The following is a 24,619-nucleotide window of genomic DNA, read 5'->3' as shown; positions in this document are numbered from 1 at the left end:
GTGTGTTGTTGTTTCACAGCCCTTCTTGTTAGCCACTTGCTATTGTATAAATAAAGAAATATTCTCCAAAATATTTCTGAAATCCTTGACCATTCTAGACTCATTACTTTGTACAAATTGCAGGGTTCTGCTCATTAATGGTTGTAAACATGAATTACCCTCCACATTCCTTGCTGGTGTAGCCCAAAGTGGGTTCATCTTCAAATATCATCTTTGTTGAAGGCAGACATTCTTCCTCTAATTTAGGGGAAGGCTGTTATTACCTGATGATTGAGACTTCAAAGGCTCTTTGGGGCCGGCTGCAGGAGCAGAGCAGAGGCGGGGCTGCCTCATTCCCACCCGGACCCCTGTTTTTACAGCCACTCCCGGCTGGCCCGTGGCTAGCTATGGGTCTCGGGGTCTCCAGAGGAAACTGCCCAAGTGAAAACTCTGTCCTGCTTGGGCCTCCGATTATTCCTTCTTTAGAGTGCTCTCTATTGCAGAGCAAATCTATGGGGAGTGGAAACCAGGACACCAGGTAGATCTAACTGCACCACTGGATAGAGGGCTGAGATCAAGGCTGGGGTGGTGCTACCCTTTCCCCTCATTACACGGTCTCTTTAATTTCCAACTCTCAAATACAGACATCTGCAGAAAATGTGATTCCTGTGTCTGAGGCTCATGCCTTCCCAGGACCTTCTCTCCTTGCTGTCCCTTCCCACCTCAGCGTCCTCTGGCTGTCTTCCCACGCTGAGTCCTGCAAGCAGCCACCCTAGCTCTTTCTGTAACAAAAGCATCCATGTGAACCCTGCCGGGGCCATTTCCAATGGGACTGTGCGACTCCGCCAGTCCCCAGCCTCCCACAGCAGACTCCACACAGCTGTGAGCCTGGGGTTGCACTTGTCCCCTTTTGAGTTAGCACAGTGCCTGCCTGCACACTGTACCATGCCAGGCAGCTGCAAAGGGAAACTCCGTTGCTCGCAGTAAAGCAAAGAAACAGCATGTGTCAGCCCACATGGAGGCCACAGGCCCAACAGCATGTTGTTTTAGTTTTATTTTAACTTTTCTAGGAGACAACTGAGTCTTGTATCTCTCTCTGTCAAACTTTTTAATTACAGGTTCTGGAGGGAGAAGGGACGAATGAATTGGTCTTGACTCAGCTTTGAGCATGAGGATGGCAGTGGCTGGCTGGATGGTAATTTATACGCTGGGAGGCACTGGGGAGTAGACAACAGGAAGCTGGCTGCAGTCGGACAGAATCCCTCCCAAAGAAGTATGGGTTAGAATTTGTTCACTTACATTTGTAGTGAGAGTCACCTTGCAATGATGGAATGTTTGTCACGTTGTAATAGATTCATTTTTCCTACATCCTAGATAACCGACTGTTGCCGCCTCGGGTAATATTAGGGTAAATATAACATTCACTTCAGTTATTATTGACTTCCCTGTAGTTAGTTATTACCATAAATAACTATAAAGATTCCAGTATTTGACCATTCTGCGAGGCTGAGGGCCTTCGGCCGCATCCCAGCTTCTAAGGGCGTCTGGCACACGGCCGGAACTCGGGACCACCAAGGTAGTGACGTGTGGGAGGGACCCGGGTTTTCAAGGGGCACGAAGTTATGTTGTGCGTTTCTCAACAACCTGGACCTTGTTTGAAGCCTCACTGCTTCTGTATCACTTTAAACACAGTGCAGTGTCACATTTCACCATTTGAATACTGGAGTGGAGAAATGGAGGCCAAACTCTTTCATTAAAATACAGAGAGAGAAGGGCAAAAACGGCCTACATTTGACCTGTGAGTAAGAAAGAACTCAGCTCAGCACGGGCCACTTTGCTCATGGTTTTCTAGTTTCTGTGCACATTCTCAGTGCTGTCTTTGCCCACCACAGCGTAAGGTAACCAATTCACAGTAATGGGACGTACTCATGTTTGACCAGATTGCTCTGTCACGTTGCAGTGATGTAGAAGTAGCTTGTGGACCTCCTGTTGTCAACTAAAATTGTGTGCCGTGGATGGGCAGAGGGGACATTTATAGTGTGGGCTGGGGCGGTTGGGTGATATTGCATTACTACCCTGGAGTACTGAAGAGCGGTTATTTTTATCTTTCACCTGAGCAAACACGACTGGGTGGTTGATCTGAATACAGCCCCTTCTTAAATACACAAGCTCTGTTGATTCCCAGAGCCTCTTGGGTTAGTGGCTAAAGGAAGGCCTTCCGTACCAGACCTGTCTGGTTCTTGATTGAATCTTGTTCAAAGGTTGCAGATAATTTCAACTTTCTCCATTTAGCTCTTTTCTTTTATAATAAAATCGCTTTAAAAAATTGAAAGACAGATCAAATTTCTCCTGACTCCAGACTCCATTTTATGATTCGTAGAGTCACAATTAGGGCCACAACTAATGAATGAAAAATTAGGGCCACAACTAATGAATGAAAATACCTTCTGTGCCAGGCCACCGGTGAGCTTTAAACTTTGTTGTTTGCTTACTCCATATGTGTTCTCCTTAAAGAAACCCCTGAGAACTGACTTTGAGCCGAAGCAAGAGGCAGGGTTGTAAAGATTTATTGGGCAAATATTAACTGTCCATGTTTGAGTATCAGGATTGTCAGTTTACTTTCTCAAACAGTGTGGGCATTTTTTTTTTTCCTTTTGAGCGTTACTAGGAAAATGATGAATCGTCTTCAGGTATTTAAGTTGTGCAAAAAAAAAAAGTTGTTGCAATTGGAGAACTATTTTAGTGAAGTGAAGAAAATGTGTCATGGGCATAGGAGACCTTAGGATGCACTCTAGGCTTCTCCAAGTTCACCACCAGGATCTCTGAAAATATTAGTATTCCTGAGACTTTTTCTTTATGGACAAACCTTAGACAGAATAAGGCCGTGTGGGCTGCTGCCCAGTGGGCGGCTGCAGAGGCCACCGGAAGGAGCCCTGCCCGGCGATGGCTCAACTCGGTGCTGGGGAAGTGGTTTGGAAGGTGAGCGGAGGCTCAGCCTGCGCCAGTTAGTTTCCATTTTGGTCTGAGGAGTCAGAGACTTGTTTTTCAATCAGGAAAAATAAATAAATAAAAAAGGTTAGGTCCATTTAGGAAGAAGAGAAGTTTTAAAATGTAGTAACTACTTTCCACCACAAATAGCTTGACTGCATTAGCCAAAAATAGAATTCATGACTTTGGTCTCACTACTTATTTCTCCAGCCACATTAGACAGGGTCCGGGGAAAAGCGCCACTTGGTCATTCTCCCTGTCGGGAGCCATTTAGCTGAGTCGGGGTGACCAAAATTTGGTAGACTCATATGTCTAATAATAAACCAGAGGGCTGATTTCAGATGGGTGAGTTATAAAAAGTTTTTGTGGTAGTTTTGAGGCTTTTGAGGGTTTTGTTTTTTGCTTGTTTATTTTTTGGGCAGGAGTCTCTGTGTAGCTGGCCTTGAACTCACTCTGTAGCCCAGTCTGGCCTGGAGCTCAGGGCAATCCTCCTGCCTCAGACTCCCAAGTGCTGGGCTCACAGGCGTGCACTACCACACCCAACTTCAGTTTTGTGATTTAAAGTAAAACTCCCCTAGCTTGGACTAGCAGTGACCTGCCTTGTGGTAGACAACATACTGATACTCAAAGGTTGTTTTAGCTGTAGTTTGGTGGTGCTGAATTTTCTGGTAAGTGTTAATTATCATGAGCCCAACTTTTTGCAAAGGTAACATTTTACTACTCAGAATTCACCATTAGGGTAGATACTTAGGGACAGAAAACTGTGAAGTTAGCATCAGAAGTAGGGCAGATTAAAACTGTGGATTTGAGCATTAAAACTAGGGCAAAATATTAATAATATACACTTTGACCCCTGCATGATTTCCTCTTGCTTCATAGATTCCTTCTAGTTGCTGTCTGATTTCTGTTAAGTAAAGGAATGTTTGCTGTCAAAAGGTCTATAAACACAGTATGCCAGGGGTCACATGCATAGAATTCAACATACGTAAACCACACACATAGTAAACCATGACTTACTATGTTTTCTTTTCATCATTAACTTTCAAAGAAAGTTTTATAGATATATTTTAAAATTATGTCATACTAATAGGGCTCACATGAAGAAAACTGGGAAAGTTTTTAAAGAAATCCAAAAAGAGATTCCAGATGATGGAAAACCAAGTATTGTTTGGAGGGGAAAACTAAATTCTGGGAAAGAGTGCTGAATTCTGTCCACATTAATTTATAGAGTTAATGTAATCGCAATAAAAATTTCAGCAAAAAGATAGACATTTGAGGTCGATTGGTATGAGAGGAGTTCCTCCATTAGGTATTGACATAAACTAGCGATTCGTAGGATTCTGAACTGTCCTGGGCCAGTGCATGAGTCAATAATTTCACATCATACCTGATGTCAAAGCAAATTCCAGGTGAATCAACTGTTTAAATGTTTTAAAAGTGAAATTGTGGAAAGTAAACTGGGAGTCCATATAGATGGCTGTTCATTGAATTTGGAGATTTAGAAGCACAAAAGCTTGATCAAAAAACATAGAGGAAAGGAGGGATTGTACAACTTCTCTATATTAAAATATGCCATAAACAAATTTAGACTGCAGATGGAAAAGTTTGCAATAATTACTAGCAAAAAAAATTAGGATTACAGCTGTCTATACATCACTTTTACAAACTGATGAAAGAATAATATTGGTATCTTATGTGATTAATGTTTTCAACCACTAATTGAAAATTTTTAATCACATGAAAAATATTTATAATAGCTAACACTAATTTTCTAGTTTTCGTGTGTTCAAGTGCTATTCTGAGCACTTTTCACAGTTACTTGTTTACTGTATACAGGGACTTGGAGAAATAGGTGCTGTTATTATTGCCTTTAAGAAATGGCAAAGCAAGTACACAAATGGGCTTAGTACTTCACCTCAAACTTTCCTGGTGTGGATTTGTGGTAACACAGCTGGGAATAGAAGAGCAGGACTTGACAGCAGATAGGTTGGCTGCAAAAGCTCATTTGCTACCCTATTTCAATATGGGAGTCGGAAGACCTGGCTATAAAACTAGGCATTTGATCCTATTTTGTAAAAATATGTGAATATTGGTATATGCATCTTAATTTCTGTGTAAAATTTTATACACTTACATGCCAGAAAAGACTGATAGTGTTTTGATATTTTTTCTAATAGTGGTTACTTCCCTCTAATGGAATTTGGGGTAAATGTTGTTTTGAAACTTAAAACACTTGCATTTTGCAAATTTTGTATTCTAATGATGTAACCACTTGACAATCACGAAATAAAGTTTTCAATATTACGCATTTCCAATTTGCCTCGTGGACATCCATGGAGCCTTTGTCCACCTTCAAAGGGTCAGCCTTGTTTAGTTCCCATCTTCCATCCTGAGGGCAAGGTAGTAAGTGCAGAGCTGAAGAATTTGAGAGCCAAGAGCAGTCTTTGAAACCAACTATCTTGTTTCTCAGATAACCAGCCTGAAGCCAGAATAGAGGTGACTGATGAGCCAAAGTTTGCTGACCGTAGGCTGTGTAACCCTGCCTTAGAACCAGTCTTGTGACTTCCCGGGCCTCTCTGAAGCCCCAGGGCCCTGTTCTTGGGAGGTGGGACCTGGAGTGGTGGTGCCTCTGGGACATTAGTTTGGAGCGAAGAGGTGACTGAATCAGGCTGCTTTCAGATGTGTGCTTTAATAGCAGCATCTGGAGACTCAGTGGGATGGGGCTTGGGGACACTTTTATGACCCCCTGGAGGTCACTGAAGGAGTTCTGTTCAGAACTCCTTTCTGTTCAGAACTCTGTTCACTGTGTTCAGAAGCCCCTGGGAATTACCCCCAGGTGTGGAAAGCAGCGCACACACCAGGGAGAAGACACTAATGGAAAGAACACTAACTAGCAATAGCCCCTTTGGCAGGCTTTTAAATTTTTTTTTATTTTAATTTAATTGAATTTTTTTTTTTTTTTCCGGCAGGCTTTTTAAAACAGAAAACCATTCTCTTCTTTCCAGCTCCAGGGCCCACGACAGCAGTGAATTACTTGTCAGTGAAATGTGTGGATGTCCGGAAGAACCACCACAAGGCAAAATGGCTGATGCCTTGGGGTCTCAACCAATGCGACAAGATCCGAGACATTGAGGAAGCAATTCCGCGGGAGATCGAAGCCAATGACATTGTGTTCTCCGTCCACATTCCCCTCCCCAACATGGAGATGAGCCCCTGGTTCCAGTTCATGCTCTTTATCCTGCAGCTGGACATTGCCTTTAAGCTCAACAACCAAATCCGTAAGTGTGAGCTCCCCTGACTTTTCTCATTCTGGTAAGAATGGTAATGACAGTAACAGCAGATAAGTATTGATTGCTTTCTTTTTACTCAGCACTTTCTGAGTACTTTGCCTCTCTTAACCCGTGTGACCTTCTCAGCCATCCTGTGAGGTGAGTCTTAACATTGTGTCAGTTTATAGATGAATCGCTTGGTCACCCGTCAGATTGTCCAAGACCAGAAGATCAGAGAGGGGCAGAGCTGGGGTCCTCAGTCAAGACGTCATCTACAGTGCCAGGAGGGTGCTCATTCTGCCTTGTGCTTGAGGGCTTTGGAAAGCTCCTCTGTTCTTCAATGCCTTTTCTCACTGCACATTGAGGGAAGCCCGGCCTTAGCAGAAGAGCCACATCAAAATAGGAGCCCCAGTTTTCCTATTAAACCAGGTTATTTTTCCGACTTGCTCAGTTGCCCTTCAGAGCCCTGAGGGCATGTGACTGTACAGTTTTTGGGAAGAGCTATGGGGGATTTCTCAGCAGAGGCCTGGTGTCACCTGGGGACAGCACTGGGAATCCAAGGTTGAAACAGAATCAGGAATGTGAAGGACAGGAAAGAGTGTCGAAGACCGTTCTGCACAGGCCCTGTCCATGGACAGAACCATTCTTTCTACTTATAATTTCCCTAAATCGACAATAATGATGATATGTAATTATATCAGTCCAACTGCATTCAAGAACTGGAGCAGTGTGGGTATCTGATTGACCTCTTGTCTGGAAGGAACGAACAGATTGTGCCAGAATAATTTTCTAGAATTTTTTTTCCCATCCATGCCACAATTTCAAATGGCTTGGGTACCCTGGTGACTAGACATGTAGGCACAGGTGGAGAGGTTGTCCTTAAGTGGAAATGACGTCTAGGAACCAACCACAGCAGCATGGCATGGTGAGAGCTGTGACTGAGGAATGCTGGGAGGCTGTAGGAGCATAAGAAAAGGCCTCAGTGCAGGGGATAGGAAGCTGGGACTGACAAGTGTGTTGGCCAGAGGAGGATGTATCGGTCAGCTTCCCATCACTGTGACAAAATACCTGATATAAACAGCACAAAGGAGGAAAGGTTTATTTGGGCTCCTGGTTTCAGAGCTTTCAATTCTAGGTTCTTTGTTTTCATTACTGTGGGCCTGAGGGGAGGTAGAACCTCACAGCTGAAGGGCTTGGTGGAACAAAGCTGCTCACCTCATGCCAGCCAGGAAGCAGAGAGTGATGGGGGAAGAGAGGTAGAGGAGAAGCATATGAGGACTGGATGTAGTCCCTAAGGTCACTTGTTGGTGACTACTCCTTTCAACTAGTCCGAAGTCTTCATCGCCTCCCAATAATGCCGTCAAATTTTAAGTCCTCAGGAGGTCAGTGCACTGATGAAGTCAGAGTCTTCATGGTCCTGTCCATTCCCCAAAGCCCATGAGCTACCAAGCCTAAAACACAAAGAGGCTTTGGGGGACATCTTGGAACCCAACCATAACATATGTGTTTAGAGGTGAGCAGACAAATACTTGAGCTAAGGGTTAAAGAGGGAAAAGCTTGGCAAATCATGGTGGTGATGGGGTGGGGTTGAGTTGAGAAGTCAGCGGAGGAACATTCTAGAGAGAAATGGCTGGTGTGAAGGCTCAGATTTGCACTGCAGCCTGCAGCATTCAGGTGACATTTCCTACCGCCCACCCCATATCTTGCCTGTGGACTTACTCATTGGTTCACTGATTGTGCAATACATTTAGCCATTCACTCATTCAACCTGTATTAAACTCCAGCCATCCATATGTTAAGCAAGAGCTACCAGAACATGAGATTATACAAGATATGTTTTGTAAGGGATTAGGGAGGGAGGCCTAGAAAAGAGATACTTAAAGCTACCAATGTGCTTTAGGAAGAGGAATGCACAACACAACAGGCAACCTTTGGGAAGGAAAGAGTTAGCTGTGTGATGAGTTTAATATGATTTCACAAACCTAAGATTTAGATTTTCATAGTCTTAGTCCCAAGAATATATTCAAGAAAAGGAGGGTGGAAGGGAAGAAAAGCAATAGGAAAATGAGATAACCAGATGGCCTGACATATATATGTTTGGATGGAAAGGTCAAGGCCACAGCATCCTGTCATCTGGGCTGATTGCTTGTGGTTTATCTCAGGTAGTCTCTTCCACTGGTGCCTTCTGCTCCAAAGATAAAGGAAAAGATGCATTCAGCAGTGATTTACGCAGTTGCTGTCCATTGGCTTAGTTAGGGCCAGGTAACAAATCCTGAAATTTAGCAGCTTGAATCAGTACACATTGATTATGTCCCCATTTCTTTGGATCAAGAATCTGAGCACAACTGGGTCTGGGCGTCTGTGGCTGCAGCAAAGCTCAGGCTGGTCTGCAAGACCATCAGAAGGGGGAGATGGTGGGGATGGGGGGGATCGGCTTCAAGCTCACGATGTGTCTGTGGCACAGTCGCCCGTGGCAGACCCCTGTCCCTCTGCACATGGGTGTTGCCTCAGGCTGCCTCACAGTGGGGTGGCTGCCTGTCCTGGGAACGGTGATCCAGGAGAGAGCTCAGGAGCAGGTGACAGGAGAGGCCCTGGGTCTTGGAAGTCACATCCTGTCACTTCCACTTTAGAAGGCAGCTGTGTCCAGCCTGCATTCCAGTGGGTGTCACTCTAGGGGACAGGTCATTCAAAATCATCTTAGATGCTGCCAGTCTGCGGTGTCCTCTTCAAAGGAGCTGCGGTCTCATTTGAAATACATTCCCTGACTTATGTTCAAATGCAGAGGTAGGAGAGCACAATGCTTATGAGAACAGGCCTGGGAATACTAGGGTTTCAATCTCCACACTGCGTCTCAGCAGCTCTGCAAAACGGAGCAAGTCACCGATCTCCTCCAAGCCAGTGTTTTCTAACCGGTAAAACATGGATAACAGTTCCTAATTAGCGAAATCACTCGAAGGAATAAATTAGTTTATGGAAGCCTATCAAGGCATGCATATTATTTAAAAATTAAAGAATAAAGATAAAAGAAGCATTGTAATTATCCTTCCAGTCTTCTTTTCCCATTCTTACTGCTACATCTGGTTAGTGGGCTAAGTCTTCATGAAAGAAGCTTAGCGAGAATCTTCTCTGTTCCTCTATGCAAAACCCCTTGGCCTTCCGCATGCTGGGCGTGTCCTCTACCACCGGACCCATCCCCAGCCCCACCTTTTCCTTCTTCAGTGTCCTCTTCCCCATGTACCACGGGCTGCGTAGTGAAGGCCTATTCCTCCTTCCATTGTCCTCTGCCTCCGGAGCCTTTCCACGTGTTTTCTGTTGTTTCCCTCCTGGATATACTTTATCTTCCTGAACGTCTTTCATTCCTGGCTTGTAATGTTGTTATTACTAGCCTTGGAGTCTGCCCAGGTGAATTATTTCCTAGGGCTTCTCACCTGATTGTAACCTCCCAGTGGGCAGATTATGCATTGTGTTTGCATTTAATCCACAACTGTGTGTGTAAGAAACTGGGTGAAAAACATTTCCTGGACTGCATTATTCTGTAGAAGATGAAGGAGGAGGAGGAGGAGGTGGAGGAGGAAAAGGAGAACATAAAGCATCTGACTGAGGTGCTTGCCCTTTCTTGCTCTGCAAAGAGATTTTTGTTATTTGAGTAACATTTCAATAACGAATAATCCTGGCACACTGATTACGGTTGCAGCTATTCACGTATTGCTTGTATTGATTAAATTGTGGTTAAGACATCCCGAATTGGCCGGGAGGGAAATGGCTTCTACTTCTCTGCAGCCTGTGTCTGTGACTGCTGATGTTTACAGTGGAGTCTGACGCCGGGTGGCTGTTGGGATCATGGCTCTGTGTACAGGTTGTAAGCAAAAAGTGGATTATTTTGCCATTCTGACTTTTACGTTGTTGAAAGTGACCGACCTATAATTCCGTGTCAGAATTTCATGTCAGTCATTGAGTAAAATAATTCATAGTCCCAGGAAAGTTCATGGCAAGTTTTAGATGTTGATGATACATTTTATTTATTTTTTTTTGGTACTGGGGATCGAACTCAGGACCTTGCGCTTGTGGGGCAGGCGCCAGAACCACTGAGCTAAATCCCCAGCAACATTTCTAAAATTTAATCATACCACCAACTTTCGGGAAAGATTCTTCAGTATGGTTAGTGAATGTGTTTATACTGAAAATGTGTTCTGAAAGAAACTTTGCCAAGAATGTGAAATAACTCAAATACCTTTACCTACTTCCGTTTTTACCAGGTCCTCAGGCAGTTTTATGTTCATCGTAAGTCTATTGAATATTTTGGAAGTCTTCAGACTCATTTGAAATGTATTGGCAACTCAGTATTCACAATTTGGCTTTAGAAGTACAAACAAAATAATCATAAAACTCAAATCTTGACCACTTCTCCCAAACAAGAAACTAAGAAGTAGTCATACATATGTTATGTTGTGAGTGTATCTGTGTGGTATTGGGGTTTGAACCTAGGGGCTTCCCCACTGACTTACGCACCTATCCAGTTTTAGTTTTTATTTTGAGACAAAGTCTCACTAATTTGCCAAGGCTGGTTTTGAACTGAACTTGCAGTCCTCCTGCCTCAGCCTTCCAGAGTGCTTCGATCACAGGTGTGCACCACCGGGCCTGACCATGCATATGTTAAGCACTTGGAAGATGAATTAGCTGTCAGCAGACATTAATCCTAAACAACAAAAATGCCCGAAGTGCTGGTCTTTAATCAGAGCATCTCTGTATGTAAATAAAACATGAACAGCTTAGTTTTATTTTCTCTCTCCAGTAGGCCTTCAGGCTCAAGGATATGCATTGCATTCACTGTGGCCTGATCAGCTTGAGCGACTCCCTCAATGGGTCCTGTGCTCTGTCACCAGTGTGGTCGCTCTGGGAAGTAGAGGAGTGATGGGGCTTACTAGGGAGTGGGGAGGCTCCTAGGATCACCCTGGAAGACATCCCACAGTTCTCCTGGGACCCTGCTTAGTTCCTGCAAGGACCAGTTGTTATTAACAAGCCAAGCCCGGTCCCTGACTCCCTCCTGCTGCTTGTCCCACCATCTCTACTAGGTGCACCCATTTCCCTTTCAGCCCCGCCTCCCTGCAGTGACATAGCCAGGGTGCCCTCCCTAGAGCCCAAGCAGATGGGACCACCCCATCTTGGACTTTCATCCTCCAAAATGTGAGCTAAATCGGCCTCTTTTCTTTATAAACTACCCAGCCCTGGGCATTTTGTTACAGTAACAGAAAATGGACTAAGACAACCTTCATCTAGAAAAAAAAAATTGTACCAAAGTTTATCCTAAAATTTACTCTTCATTCTCTTATAACATGAGGCCCTACACTTAATAGGAACATGCTGAAAAATTAACAAGGTAGGAAAAGTGTTAGCTCTGTTGATAAATGTATGAAATAACTGAAACCATATCAAAAAGCCAGATTTCAAAAAATACTTTTCCTGAGCAGCAGCAGTGGTTGGAGGCTGCTGGCTTTAATAAGAAAAGGTCACATGTTGGATTTATGGAAATATTTCCTCCAATAAATTTAGCCTCTGCATGTTTGATTATGAACACTGAGGAAGGCTTTGAGGTAAGCATGACACTAAGTCTTTGTTCATCGATGGAGATACCTGCACACATAGAGATATCTTAACAACAGCACTTATCAGACACAACTGGTCTAGATTGGCCTCTGGTTCTGCTTCGGCAGAATATTTTTATATTTTATCATTATATTGGATGCCTTCTGGCAGCAATAAATGAAATCTCAGAAAAATGGTTGGACATGTGGTAAACAAAACCTTATTAAATGTGTGTGGCTTCCTGTTTATCAGAGATTCCGCTGTGACAGTCTTACTTCAAATGTAAAGTAAAGGCAGGACCAATCCTATTTTATAGTAAAAAAAACAGAAAACAAATCGAACAAAGTGAAACAAAAACCTTATCCAGGCAGTGTACAAAATGAGCTTCAGATCTGAAACAATGAAACGAGATTTCATAATTCAGCTCCAAAATTAAAGCGGGTTTCTAACACAGGCTGGTCAGCAGTTTTTATTTGTGTCTGAAGGGGGGCTGATGAAATGAAGTAATCTGAGAACTACTTATTTTAGGCCGGGGATGTAGCTAAGTGGCACCGTGTCTGCCTCACAAGCCCAAGGTCCTGAGTTCAATCCTTGGTACAAAAAAAAAAAAAAAGGAACTACTTATTTTAAATGACTTTGGTCATTTAGGGCTAAGTATTTATTCCTTTTAAATCTTTTAATTCAAAGGAGACCCAGGTTTTAGCTAGGATTTGAGATCGTAACCAACCCTCAGGAAACTAGGAAATCATTCATCCATGCTATTAAAGCTGGCCATTGTTTCGTCAGCTTCAAAATGTAATCAGGTTGGTGCCTTTGGGAGGAAAATGATGTCCTGACAGGGAAATTTGTGCTAATCAGAATGGTGAGAGAATGTGTATATGATATTTAATTACTGAGAAAGGTGTCCATGCATGTTAATGCAAAGCAAAGTAATTTACATTTAAAAAAAATTTTAAGAGTAGGAAAAATTTATTGAGAGAAAGGTAGCTTCTACCTAAGAGAGACAGAATGGGGACCTGAAAGTGGGTTACCCGCTCACTCAACTTCTCAGAAGTGTTTTATGGAGCAAAGCCACAAGGTGAGGTGGATTCAAGGTGGGACAAAACTATAGTCAACTAGTAAGATTGCAGGTACAGTTCCTTCGGCAACACTGACCCAATGAGAAATCACAAGGCGGGCAAAACTATGAACAACCAATAAGATTATGACAAGTAATCGCTTCTCAGCCTTTTGGCTCAAATCAGGTAAAGATTATGACAAGTACAGTCACTTAGGTAACATTGGTTAAATGAGAATCCAATGGGGGAGGCAAGTCATGCAGCAAGCGTACAAGGAATGAGCAAGGATTTGGGGCGGGGGGTGGGGGGAGTGGATCAGGGGTCTTGGAAGATCTTGGTTCCCCAGGTGATTGATACCTATTTAGAGTATCAATCACTGCTATCCATGCTATGTGGGTGTGGTAGTTTCTCTTCTTTTACAATGCTGGCTTTCGGTGACTGCATCTTGATTGTCCTCCATGTAGGCTCAGCTGTCCTCACACTGTGTTGGCTCCTCGAGGGCTGGCCCTGTCTAACTGCCTACAAGATGTCTAATTAACTTGCCTATCTGTACTATTCCCCCTCTGAAGAAGTACCCCTAACTGCTGTGAGGGGCAAAGGGCGAAGCCTGTTCTGGCTACTTCTGGCTGAAGAGGGTCGTAGTTGTGGTCAGCAGTCAAAGTTACTCTACAGGGGGTCCACCTAAAGGCCCTGGAAAAGGCAGCAAGCATTGTCATCTTGGGTAGGCATATAGCTTGGAGTCTCTATCCAGTAATGTTGGTGGAAGACCTCCAAAATGATATAGGGGGAATAGACGAAACTCCCAAACCTGCTAGCTATCCAAAACTTGAGTTCCTGTTCTCTAAAATCAAAGAATGAATTCTAGGAACAACAGAGGTTAAGAGTAGGAAAAATTTATTGAGAGAAAGAAAGCTCCTGTGTCAGAGAGACAGAAGGGGGACCAGAAAATGAGTTGCCCCTTAAAAATGTTTTTATTTTTATTTTTTTGTTTGTTTTTTTGGTACCAGGGATCGAACTCCGGACCGTGCGGTTGCGAGGCCAGGCAGTGGAACCACTGAGCTAAATCCCTGGCCCAAAAATGTTTTTAAAAGAGCCTCTACTTCTCACTTTTGAAACGGCAAAGTTTTTGTTACTGATTTTTGAGATAAGGTCTCACTGTGTAGCCCAGGCTGGCCTGTACTCCATCTTCCTGCCTCAGCCTCCCAAGTGCTGGGACGACAGCAGTGTGCTGCCACCCCTGGCTGCCATTCCGTGTTAATGATGAGAAGCAGAAATATGACCCATGATATCGTGACATTTGGCTTCTGAAATCCTTGGGGCCTCCTTAGTGACATGAATGTCTTTTTGATGCTAATGAGCCCCCTGAGGGGTGGGAGTGGGGGGACCCAGCCCTGCCCCTCAGTGTGACCTGCGCTTCCTCCTGGAGACTGAAGTGGGGTCAGCCTTGAGGGACCAAGAGCAGCCCCCTGGAGTCTGAGGCTGCCTCCAGTGACAGTGATGAAACGTGTGGAGTCAGTGAGAGAAAGCCTCCAAATGGGGGGACTTGGCTTGAGTAGCAAGCTAGGGATTTTCAGCCAAAGTCTCTCTGGCTGAAGACAGACTAGCAAACAACGTGGAGCGGGTAAAAGTTGCACGTGTACGTTTGTGTGTGTGTGGCAGGGCCTTTCCCCTGAGCTGCATTCCAGCTCTCTTTTTACTTTGTGTTGTGAGACAGCATCTCACAAAGTTACTAAATTGCCCAGGCTGGGTTCAAACTTGTGACCCTCCTGCCTCAGCCTCCCAGAGTGCTGGGATTACGGGCGTGCACCACCTCACCCAGCTATGAGCTCTTTCTTAAGTAAACAACAAGCAAGTTTTGCCTTGAGCCCTGGGATGCATACTACAACCCAGTGTAAGTTTAACTTGCGTATTTCACTATTGTTAATGACTAAATGAAGGGGTAGAATTATATCTGTAAGCGGTGAGTGATTTTTCTTTTCCTGAACTGAAAGCATTTCCAGTGAGAAGAGAAATTCAAATGATATCATTACCCAGTCAGTTCTCCAGTGAGAAAGCTGAGTGTCCCATGATTGTGAATCTGTGATAGATTGTTGGCGAACACCGAGAGAAGAAAGAGAGAATCTGTCGATCATGAAAAATAAACTCACCTTATACAAAACGGTGACAGGTGAATTTGTAGAAGGAAAAAGTCAGGGAATCCTTCTGCGACCTGATTTTTGGGCCATCAGCAGGCTCCAGTCTTTCATTCTGTGTTATGAAGCTTCTGGGGAGGTGTCCATAAAGCCACCTCTCGGGCAGAGGCTTTCTGTACCATGGAAGCCGTCACTGAGACCTGATATTCACACAACTGGATCTTCATGCTTCCTGGCACCTCACCCTCCAACCTTCACCTCCAGTGCCCCCAAAAGAGGCTTTCTTAGATGAGTGACCCTGTCACAGCTCTATAAAAAACGTTTCTAATTGAATTGCTTGTATTATCCAAATACTGGCATTGCCAACGTTTTGTAAAACACACTTTAAATTTCTCTACCACAATCAGAATCAATGTCAGAAGAAATAAAAACTTCTAATTTTCCTCCACCCCCCCCACAAAAAAAGATAAGCTGTAAATGCTCAAAATACACCCCAAAAAGATCCCAAAGATGCCGTGGAGCAGAGTTCGCAGGTTGGGCAAGAGGCCAGGAGGCTGTCGCTGTTCGAGGTGGCCTCGGCGGCTGGAATGTCGCCCCTCCAGCCAGGTGCACCTGGAATTCACCGTCTGTGCAGACTCCACAGAAAGATGCTTCACCTCAGATAGTGAAGACTGGGGATGTGGTATAGGTTCACTCTCTTTCATGGATTATCTTCAGGCACCTTTGTAGAGCACCCGCTTTGGATTTAACTGCTGTGGACATGTTTAGGCTGGCAGGGGCCGGGAGCCTTTGGCTTTGTTTTCTGGTTGTGATTATTTTCTAAACATAGTCCTTGGCCAGCATCACTATAAATCTCCCTCCCTGTTTGTCTCCTAGCATCACTTTGAAGCTCTGTCTGGCTCCATGGTTTTGTATTATGCATTTACAAATGAGGAAATTGAACCCAGAAGCCACATGTGGTGGTGCATACCTGTAATCCCAGCACTTGGGAGGCTGAGACAGGAGGATCGCTGTGAATATGAGGATAGCCCAGGCTATACAGGCAGTTCAAGATTAGCCTGAACTACATAGCAAGACTCTTGTCTCAAAAAACAAAAACAAAAAACCCACAAAAAGAAAAGAAATTCAACTCAGAGCCAGAAACTCTTCCAAGATGTTTTATTATGGGTTGAGCATCCCTTCAAAGTTTGAAACCCTGAAATACTCCAAAATCCAAAACTTTCTGAGTGCCAACACAGTGCTACAAATGGAAAATCAAATCGCACTCCTGGCTCTATTTACTGATCCCTTGTATGGTGAAGGAGCACATACAAATAAACCTCATGTTTAGTTGGATCCCATTGCCAAAAAAACCTCATTATGTATATGCAGCCGTTCCAAAATTTGAAAAAAAAAATTGAAATCCAACATGGCTTTTGGCCCTGCCCAATTGGATGAGGAATATTCAAAATATAGTGTTTATAGATTGGCCTGTCTCATCCATTACACTGTCTTTTAGTTGTCCACTGGCTTGCCAGTCAGCTCTCCATTGGGAAGTAAATGATACTCAGTTGGCTCTGGTCTTAACAAAACACCAATCTATGGTGTTGAGTGATTTGTAGAAATAATTACTACACATCAAACATCTCCTAGCAGACTGAGCACCAGTGGAGCGCTGTCTAATGATCTTCAACCAGGCAGTCTGTGGTGAAGGTGAGGGCTGACTGAGCCCCTGGGAGTCTATGTAAAGTGCTGGTCATGTTTTTGACATGCATTTTGGAGAAAGAAGGTCTGTGGCTCTTGTCAGGTTTGCAAATGAATCTGTGACTGGTGGAATTCACTAGCAGGAGAGACCTTTAACTCAGCCTTGGCCGCCCACTGACCCACGGGGGCTGAGCTCCGGGTGGGACATCGGCAGTGTAGACGGAGATGGTACGGCCAGCAGGTCCACTACCGTCCACACACCGGACACGGTGCTCTAATACCTTGCACAGAAGTTTCACTGGTTTTTCTAGGCAGGTGGCAGAACCACTGAGCTAAATCCCCGGCCCTCACCGGTCTTTCTAAAATGCTGTGTTTTGGTGTTTGAATCTCTGTCCGTCTTAGTTCAGGGAGCGTAGGATGGTCTAGAATCCAGCCCAGGTGGGAGGCCGGTGCTGTTTACAGTGCCGCAGCTGCAGGTCACCAACATGTGTCATTTCTGCTCTGAGTTCGAACATAAATGAGATTCGCTCTGTGTCCACAGCAAGTCTCTCCTGGTACTGAAACAGAAGCGGCAGACGGGGCCATCCTTGGATAATGCGAGCCAAGCAGCAGCCGACAGCACCACACTGGGGAGTGGTACAGCAATGTATTTGCGTTTGCCTCCTCTTCTGTGGATCTTCCTGACAGCACTGCAATCCAGCTGGCCACATAACTAATGTGAGCTTCTTGGATGGGAAAAATCACACCTTTATTTTGTCTAGCTTATGAAAAAAATGAAGTAAGAGTATTTTCTGGAGTACTCTTTTCAAAGCAAAGAGAAGTTACAGAAATCCTTTGTTGACCAGGGCAGGGTTCACTTTGCAGATGTGGTAGGGCCTGTCCACTTGAGCAAAAGCTTTTCCCCAACATGGGCCTGCAGGCCCAGCACAGATGCCTGAAACAGGTCCAGGTCCCCTTTCGATTTGGTAAGTTAGCAGGGCCAATGCTCCGGGGAGAGGCAGAGTTTCTGGTTTTTGAATTTTTCTGATCTAGGTTGTCCCTTAAACGATTGTCCAACAAATCTATCTTACTTGCTTTGCTCTTTGTTTGCATGATGATTTCAAAGGAGAGCCCTGGCCTGAGCTCCCCTCACTCAAGGTAAAGTTTGGGCAAAGAGTGCAAATACTCAAATTCATAATCTTTTCCTTAATGTCTGTTTTTATTAGTCCATGTCTGCAGCATGTAATGGTGGCATGCATCATACATGTACACAACACATTCAGTTCTTTTTTATGTCCCCTTCCCCTGCCTCCTCTCCCACTTCCCTTTATTTCTCAGTCTCCTTCCCATTTGCAAAACCTCAAATTTAGAAGACTAAAAAGATAGTGTCACGGGGAGAAAGTTCTAACCGTCGGCGTTGTTCTGCAGGTAGTGAGTGCCTGGCACTAGTGGTGGCCGTGCCCACTGTGGCTGGTGGAGGACAGGAGGCCACCACTTGCACTGCGTGGTGCTTTCCTCACAAAATCCTTCTGCGCCAAAAATGCGGGGGGTTGATTTTTGCTGCCAGTCACTGGCGTGGGCCTCGCACCCCTTTCTCCTGTCCACAGCCGAGCTGCTCAGGATGGTCCCCAACCCAGGGAATCAACTGCATCCTCTCCTGTGTGCACCTGAGGGTCAGTAATCCCAGTGTCAGCCTCACTGGCACCAAAAGCAGACAGTCCTGCGGGCCACGTGGGCCGTCATCATTCCCCGCACGCACAGCACACCGGGGAAAGTCGGCAGATAAAGGAGGGGCATGGGGAGGATGGGCCGAGGGTGTGACAGTGCCAGGCCACCAGAGACCGCTCCCCCAGCAGCTTCCTGTGCTGCGTACCAGGCCCCAAGCTTCCCAGCGCTTTCTGCCCCTGGTTCCTGTATCCTTCCAGTGATTTCTGCTCAAGCTGGTGTGGGCAAAATCCTGTTACCTGACCTCTGAGTAAGACTTGGCTTTGATTCCTTCTGATCATCCTAACTCTCTGGCAGGAGGAGGAAGCTGAAGATGAGGGGGAAATGATTGATCCCGAAATTGAGGGGTTATAAGTGTGTGTGAGGTGAGGACTCCAGAACCTAGCTCCCAGCCTGGGTCTATTGCTGGTGAGATGGGGTGGCTTCTTGCTCTGGATGGGAAATGATACTCGGTGATGCCTAAGGTCCCACCTCTTCTAACTCTGCAATGCCCAGAGTCTAGGACTTGCCCACGATTCTTCTGCTTTATAAACATCTCATGAGCATCTCTGGTTTTGTACATACCTTACTTTGAGACCCTCAAATATGAAGGTTAGAAGACATTGCCCTTCAAGGAGAGACACTTCTTCGTTGGATGAGCGTGGTGTGACTTTTCTTGTTTTTTTTGCGGGGGGAGGGAGGCTTTAGGGGTTTTTTTTGTTGTGTTTTGTTTTGTTTTTGGTGACATGTTATCTTGTGTTCATTTCTAGTCCTTGGGTAGACAGACACAGCTGGTGTACTGGAAAGTGTATTTTTAGTCTGACATTAAAAAATGTATCATAGACACCCAACACAGGAAGCAGGTTTTAGGTGAGTCAGAGTATAAATAATCTGAGTTTCCATGATGGATTGGTAGATCTTTAATTTAACAGCCCAGCCTGCCCCTGGAAGGCCCTGTCCAACTTCATTCTTCATTCAGTACTTACTGGGCTTCTATGTGCAAGCATTTTGTTCGGGATTTGGGAAAGAAAGATAAGTCCTTCTCCCTCAGAGTATAATTCCGCTGTGGCCTTTTTTCTAGTTCTCCCTGTCCTGCAAGATGGAATTCTTTGAATGCAGGGGTGGGTGCCATTCATTTTCCTGTCCCCATGTTTAACCCCGTCCCAGCCACAGTAAATATTCCGGGCTAACCCAAGATATAATTAGTTAGGGGTCCACAGTCTGATTCAGGGTGAAAACAACAACATACTTGAATTATGCCAATGTTTGTGTGCCCCTACTGTTCTACAAATACAGAAGGGGAAATTATCAACTCGCCGGAAAGGTAACTTTTCAGTCGAGCCTTAGAAAGATGCCACTTTTTAGAGGGAACACTGGAATTCACAATACTATGTGCAAGCGAGATGCAGTCTGGGGCAGCCTTATTTTGTTCTGAGAAGGGAAATCACTTAGAAGGACTCCTCCAGCACTGGACTGAGCGCTCTCAGAGCACAGTGTTTAAGTTGAATCCCCGACCGGACACTTAACAAACTATGTGACCTTTGGCAAGCCAGTTTTTAAAACTTTCTTGTACTTCCTTTTCGTCATCTATAAAATAGAGATAATAGTAGTGCTGCTGCTATGTGGTTATTATAAAATTCAAAGCAGAATAGTGCATGTGAAGCCTTTACCTAGTAAGTGCTTTGGGGCACATAGTAAATGCTCAGTGAAAGGGAACGTTTATTTCTGGACTCGAGTAGGATGGAGGAATGTGAGTTCTGGAGAGGAAGGTTGGAAACACAGGGGCAGGGAGCAATGCGCAGAGCAAGGCTGCACCTGGAGGCAAGCCATGGGTCTTCACTACTTCCGCACATCCGTTATTCACCTCTGGGCTTCCTTCTCCCTCTTCTCCTTCCTCCTTCCTCCTTTCCTAAAATAGAACCCCAGCCCTTCCCATGCTAAGCAAGGGATCTCCCTGTGAGCTGTAACCCCAACCCTATAACGCATCCTTCCTTCATACTCAGCACTTGACGGTCAAGGTTAAATCTGTGCTGGGCTCTGGGAGGCCATTACCGGGGAATGAGCTTTAAAGCTCTGCAAATTGAAATGATGGGAGTTGAGTGACTTTCCCAAAGGTCTCCTGATTTGCAGCTTAAAAGTCAAGTCTGAGACTCACATTTTTCCACCATGAAATGCTGCAAAACCACACATTATCTGCAAGGGCCAGAACCCAGGTGTCAGACTCCAGAAAAATGTCCAGAGTGGAAGGAAAAACTAAATTCCTGTGAGGCAGAGAGGCCTTGGTAATCCAGCTGAGAAACTGGGAGTTCGATGCTTAAGAAGAGGAATTGAAAAGTCACGTGTCCAGCGCTGAAATGAACGTGGATTCGGGACTTAGCCTCCTGGCTGGTCCTCTGAATTATCATGGATTTTTTTCCGCCCGTCTGGACTCTCCCTTGGTGGTGCCCCGATAGGAGGGCACGTGTGAACGTTTTAATGGGAGAAGCCACAAGCCCGGGCTGGGGTACAGCCCGGCGCTCTCTCTCTTTTTACTTAGCAGCCACAGACACGGCCACCACCGCCAGCTGAGCGGTGGCAGTGGCGGAATGCAGGGCTTGCCAGTAATTGTGGGTTGGAGTCACAGAGGAAAAAGATAAGAGGAGAGCCAGGCTGGTTTTTCCACAATTAAATGTTGCCTCCCGGGCTTCTCTTGGCAGGGGTCCCAGGGGTCAGGAGTCAGCAGCTATATTATTTTCCTCACTGGCTGCCAGCGCTAACAGGCGCCCCTCACTCACCATGTCTGGTGCTGTGGTCTTTTTGAATGTGTCAACTGTTAAACTCCTGCATTAGTCAAACTCAAGTTTTTAAAAAAATTTTCATTTCTACTCCTGCACGTCTGCAGTACCTAACGATCACATCCCCGTGGGGAGCTGGTCCATGGACATCACTCAGCTTAACTCTTTTTATTCCTCTCCCTCCTCCCCTCTTCTTCCCTCATCTCCCGTTCCCCTTCTCATCTGCAAAAGCTCTGTCTCTCTGTTTCCTGCGATCCATCTTTTACATTGCTCTTTAATTTAGTTATTTTACTTGCCATTCTAGGCGCCCCAAGGGCAGGAATGGTTGTAGAGTTTTGCTTTTGCTCCTGGGGGTGGTTTAGATTTTCTGCATTCATGAAATTATGGGATGAGAAGGAGCCCTGGTAACCATGTGACCCAACTTCTGCCTGTAGCGAGAGACCTCCAGCCGTGTAGTAAATCACAGCCTTCCGGAGCGAGGACCCGAACACGTGACTCAGTGGCTCTAGGAGAGAGCATTTGCCCCGTGGAGTGCAGCAGCCCCGGGTCTGTGTGTGCCTCAGTTTCCTCACTCTCCAATGGTTGATGGATATTTGTATCTGCCTGACAGTTGTTGGGTAAAAATGTGTACTCAGAGTAGAGACTCAAAGATGGGAGTTTTTAGAAGGCATTGTTTCATTTCTTTTAAGAATTCTATGTTGACTTTATTTTTAAAAAGACAACTCACATTTCTGAGATTCATCCAGTGTCAGGAAATGGTGCTGATCACGCTAAGTGAGAAGCATAGAGGAAGGAGATCAGGGATGGGGCTGGGAGGGAGACTGGCCTGGCCCGGGAGCAGAGGTGGGTTCGGCCCACACCAGGGAGCTGGTGTTGATTGATTCCTCGGTGAGGAACAGAGCAGCTGCCTCGCCCTCAGCAAGGGGCTGGAGACGCAGACAAGTAAAGGGAGCAAGGTCAGCAGGCCCACAACCTCAGAAGTGACTCGAACATAAGAGACAAGAAGCTGGGGGCTGTGGGGTGAGCGCCTGAGGATCACAGAGCTTCTCTGCAGGCAGAGCCCCAGCTCCTGCGTGCAATGATTCTCCACATAAACCATAGGAGCAGGCTCTGTGGACAGCCCTGGGCTGGCTCCAGCAATAGCACAGCTGCCGAAACAGCTGGGTCACCAGCGATGGAGGCCCTGTGGCCATGGAATGCAGTGCAGGAGGTGACATTTAGCTAGCCCGAGAGCCAGGACCAGCTTCCCCCACACACCTTTCCCTAGTTCCTTTTGAAGCCCAAATTTGATCCCCACCAGGGCAAGGCCCACCGCGGAGGAAACGGAAACCATTTCCGGCTGAGGGAGGGTGGGTTGTACTGGTTCACTCCCTCCTGTGATCCATGCTGATTTCCTGGGTCACATATTCCACGCCCAAGGTTAGGCAGAGTGTAATTTCGATAAGGTGAAAGGGGAAAAGAACAGCTTATATTATCTTATCTAGAAAAATAAGGCGGCTCTTCTGAGCCTTGGGTGTCCAGGTGATGTATAAGGAGTGATCAAAATATGCAGGGAATGTTAAGTTTTTAAAAATGTATTACTGTAAAAGACACTTTGCCATGAATCATCCTCAGAATCCTTCCCCTTGCTTTGAACACACTCAGTCTGTCACCCTAGCCACCTCCTGCAGCAGTTCCGGAGTCCTCTTTCCCAAGTGTCTTTACAAAGTGTGATTTAAAAAAATATGGTAAACACTGCTGCTGTGTGCCATCCAGCAGAAAGGCAGCTCATAAAACATATGTGTCCTCATCCAACATATCATGGGATCTGGCACTGGGCCACTCCTGGCTCTTTCCCAAAGTCAAAATGACCATGAAAGGGAAATGTTTTGAATGGATTGAGGACATTGAGGCAGCCAGGACAGCACAGCCAAAGACCCTCAGGAGAAAGGGCGCAGAGCTGCTGCAGAAAGCAGCCAGGACGATGGGATGAATGTGTTCAAATTGAGAGGGAGGATTTTGAGGCATTCTTGGCACTGCGTCTTTTACTGCAAGAAATTTTTAGTTCAATCCTTCACTGGTTGTTTTTTTTCTACACTGCATATGAGACCTTTAGGAGGGACTCTCCTGTCCCTTCTGCTCTGTAGCAATGGCATCTCTGGCCTGAAGGCCTCTGAGAAGATCTCTAGAAAATACCTAGCTGGTCCCATCTGGCTTTGGGAGGACTAATAAACCGCTGCCCAGTGACCCTGTTCCTCCTCCACCTTTGAAGAGCAGACCTCGAGGTTGGCTCTTTATGCCAGCTCCTGGGCACTGTTTGTTTTGGGAGTCAAGAAGTTGCATCAGCTGCTCTCCCTCCCCCGCTTGCTGTAGGAGAATCCCACTGGCACTGGGCGCACACTGCCGGTGTCTATTTTTAGATGCAGTGTGAATGAAGCCCTCTTCTCTAATTGCATTCAGAGAGAGAGAGAGAGGCAGGTAGATTTCACAGCCACCACCTCAGCTATTCTGAGTGCGCTGCTTGCTGGAAGAAGAAGGTGTCCTGGGGAGAAGGCAGAGCGCCCGTTGTGTTTTCCTCCCGCACTGCCTGGTTGGTTTCTCTGCACATTTGTGTTGATTAGAGTCAAACAGGACAGCGCTGTGGCCGAGTTTGCTGCCTGGTGTTTAACACTTGCCAGCCTGAGATGCTTCTAATTTCTCTGGCTTTGTTAGGGAAGGATGGGCTTGTTGTTGAGATCCAGTTTCTTGGAAAACAAATTCCTTAGCAGATACCCTGGTGGTGATGTCCTCTATGACATTCAGTCCTACTGAGCACACTGGGAACTGGGTCATGCACTGGGCCCCATTTTCCCCATGAGGCTCCCTGACCACCAGCCCCACACCCTCCCCCGCCAGATCCCAGTACATCCTGCTAAATAGGGTACACATCCTTCAGTGGAAGCTCAGTCCCTGTGCCACCACACCCTGCCTGCTCGGCAGCCTTCCTGTTCCCTCCATTCCCCTCACATGCCCCCCCGTATTGAATTAGCTGGTTCCTCCGAGGAGACCGTGTTATTTTATGTTCACTGACTTTTTAGACATTCAATCTCCTCTGTCTGTAACTCCGTCTCCCGCTCTGCTTCCTGGAGAACTCGTCCTGTGTCACAGGTGGATGTCAAGGCCGATGTCAAGGCCGCTGGATGACTCACCCAGCTGCTTCTTTGGTCCCCACCCCACCCCGCTCTGGGGGGGTGTGTGTCTCTGCCTTCTGTGTCCTTTAGCTCAGCGGTAATGGCACAGGATTGGGCTTATTTGTAAGATGCCTCTTTCCTGCTGTACTGGGAACAACCTGAGGGCAGTGACTGCCTCATGTGTCCTTTGATTGCCTCGGCTGCCCCAGGAAACCAGGAAGTGGAGGAGTGAGTTGAGTTGCTTGCTCCCCGTGTAGCATTGGAGGTTAGGGGGAACATGGATTCCACAATGGTGGCTGTGCTGGTCGTTATGGGTTCTGG

The 24,619-nt window shown here is 45.8% G+C and overlaps 1 protein-coding gene across 3 annotated transcripts in view; it reads left to right on the top strand.

Moving 5' to 3' along the window:
• Window positions 1-24,619, top strand: part of Wls (Wnt ligand secretion mediator) — an 88,971-nt gene that overhangs the window by 31,036 nt on the left and 33,316 nt on the right. For 2 of the 3 annotated variants that reach the window (XM_004841469.4, XM_087212898.1), the window contains one exon: window positions 5,973-6,245. In XM_004841469.4, coding sequence (XP_004841526.1) covers window positions 5,973-6,245 — 273 coding nt within the window. Of the gene's footprint in view, window positions 1-5,936; window positions 6,246-24,619 lie in introns of those variants that run through there. The other variant, XM_021255559.2, reaches the window with a different exon arrangement.

Source organism: Heterocephalus glaber, unplaced genomic scaffold (genome assembly GCF_053883595.1).
Source record: "Heterocephalus glaber isolate CG9 unplaced genomic scaffold, H.glaber_assembly_v1.0 deba00001442, whole genome shotgun sequence".
NCBI lineage: Eukaryota > Metazoa > Chordata > Mammalia > Rodentia > Bathyergidae > Heterocephalus > Heterocephalus glaber.
Note: the sequence above shows the minus strand (reverse complement) of the source record. Positions and strands in the feature narration are given on the sequence as shown.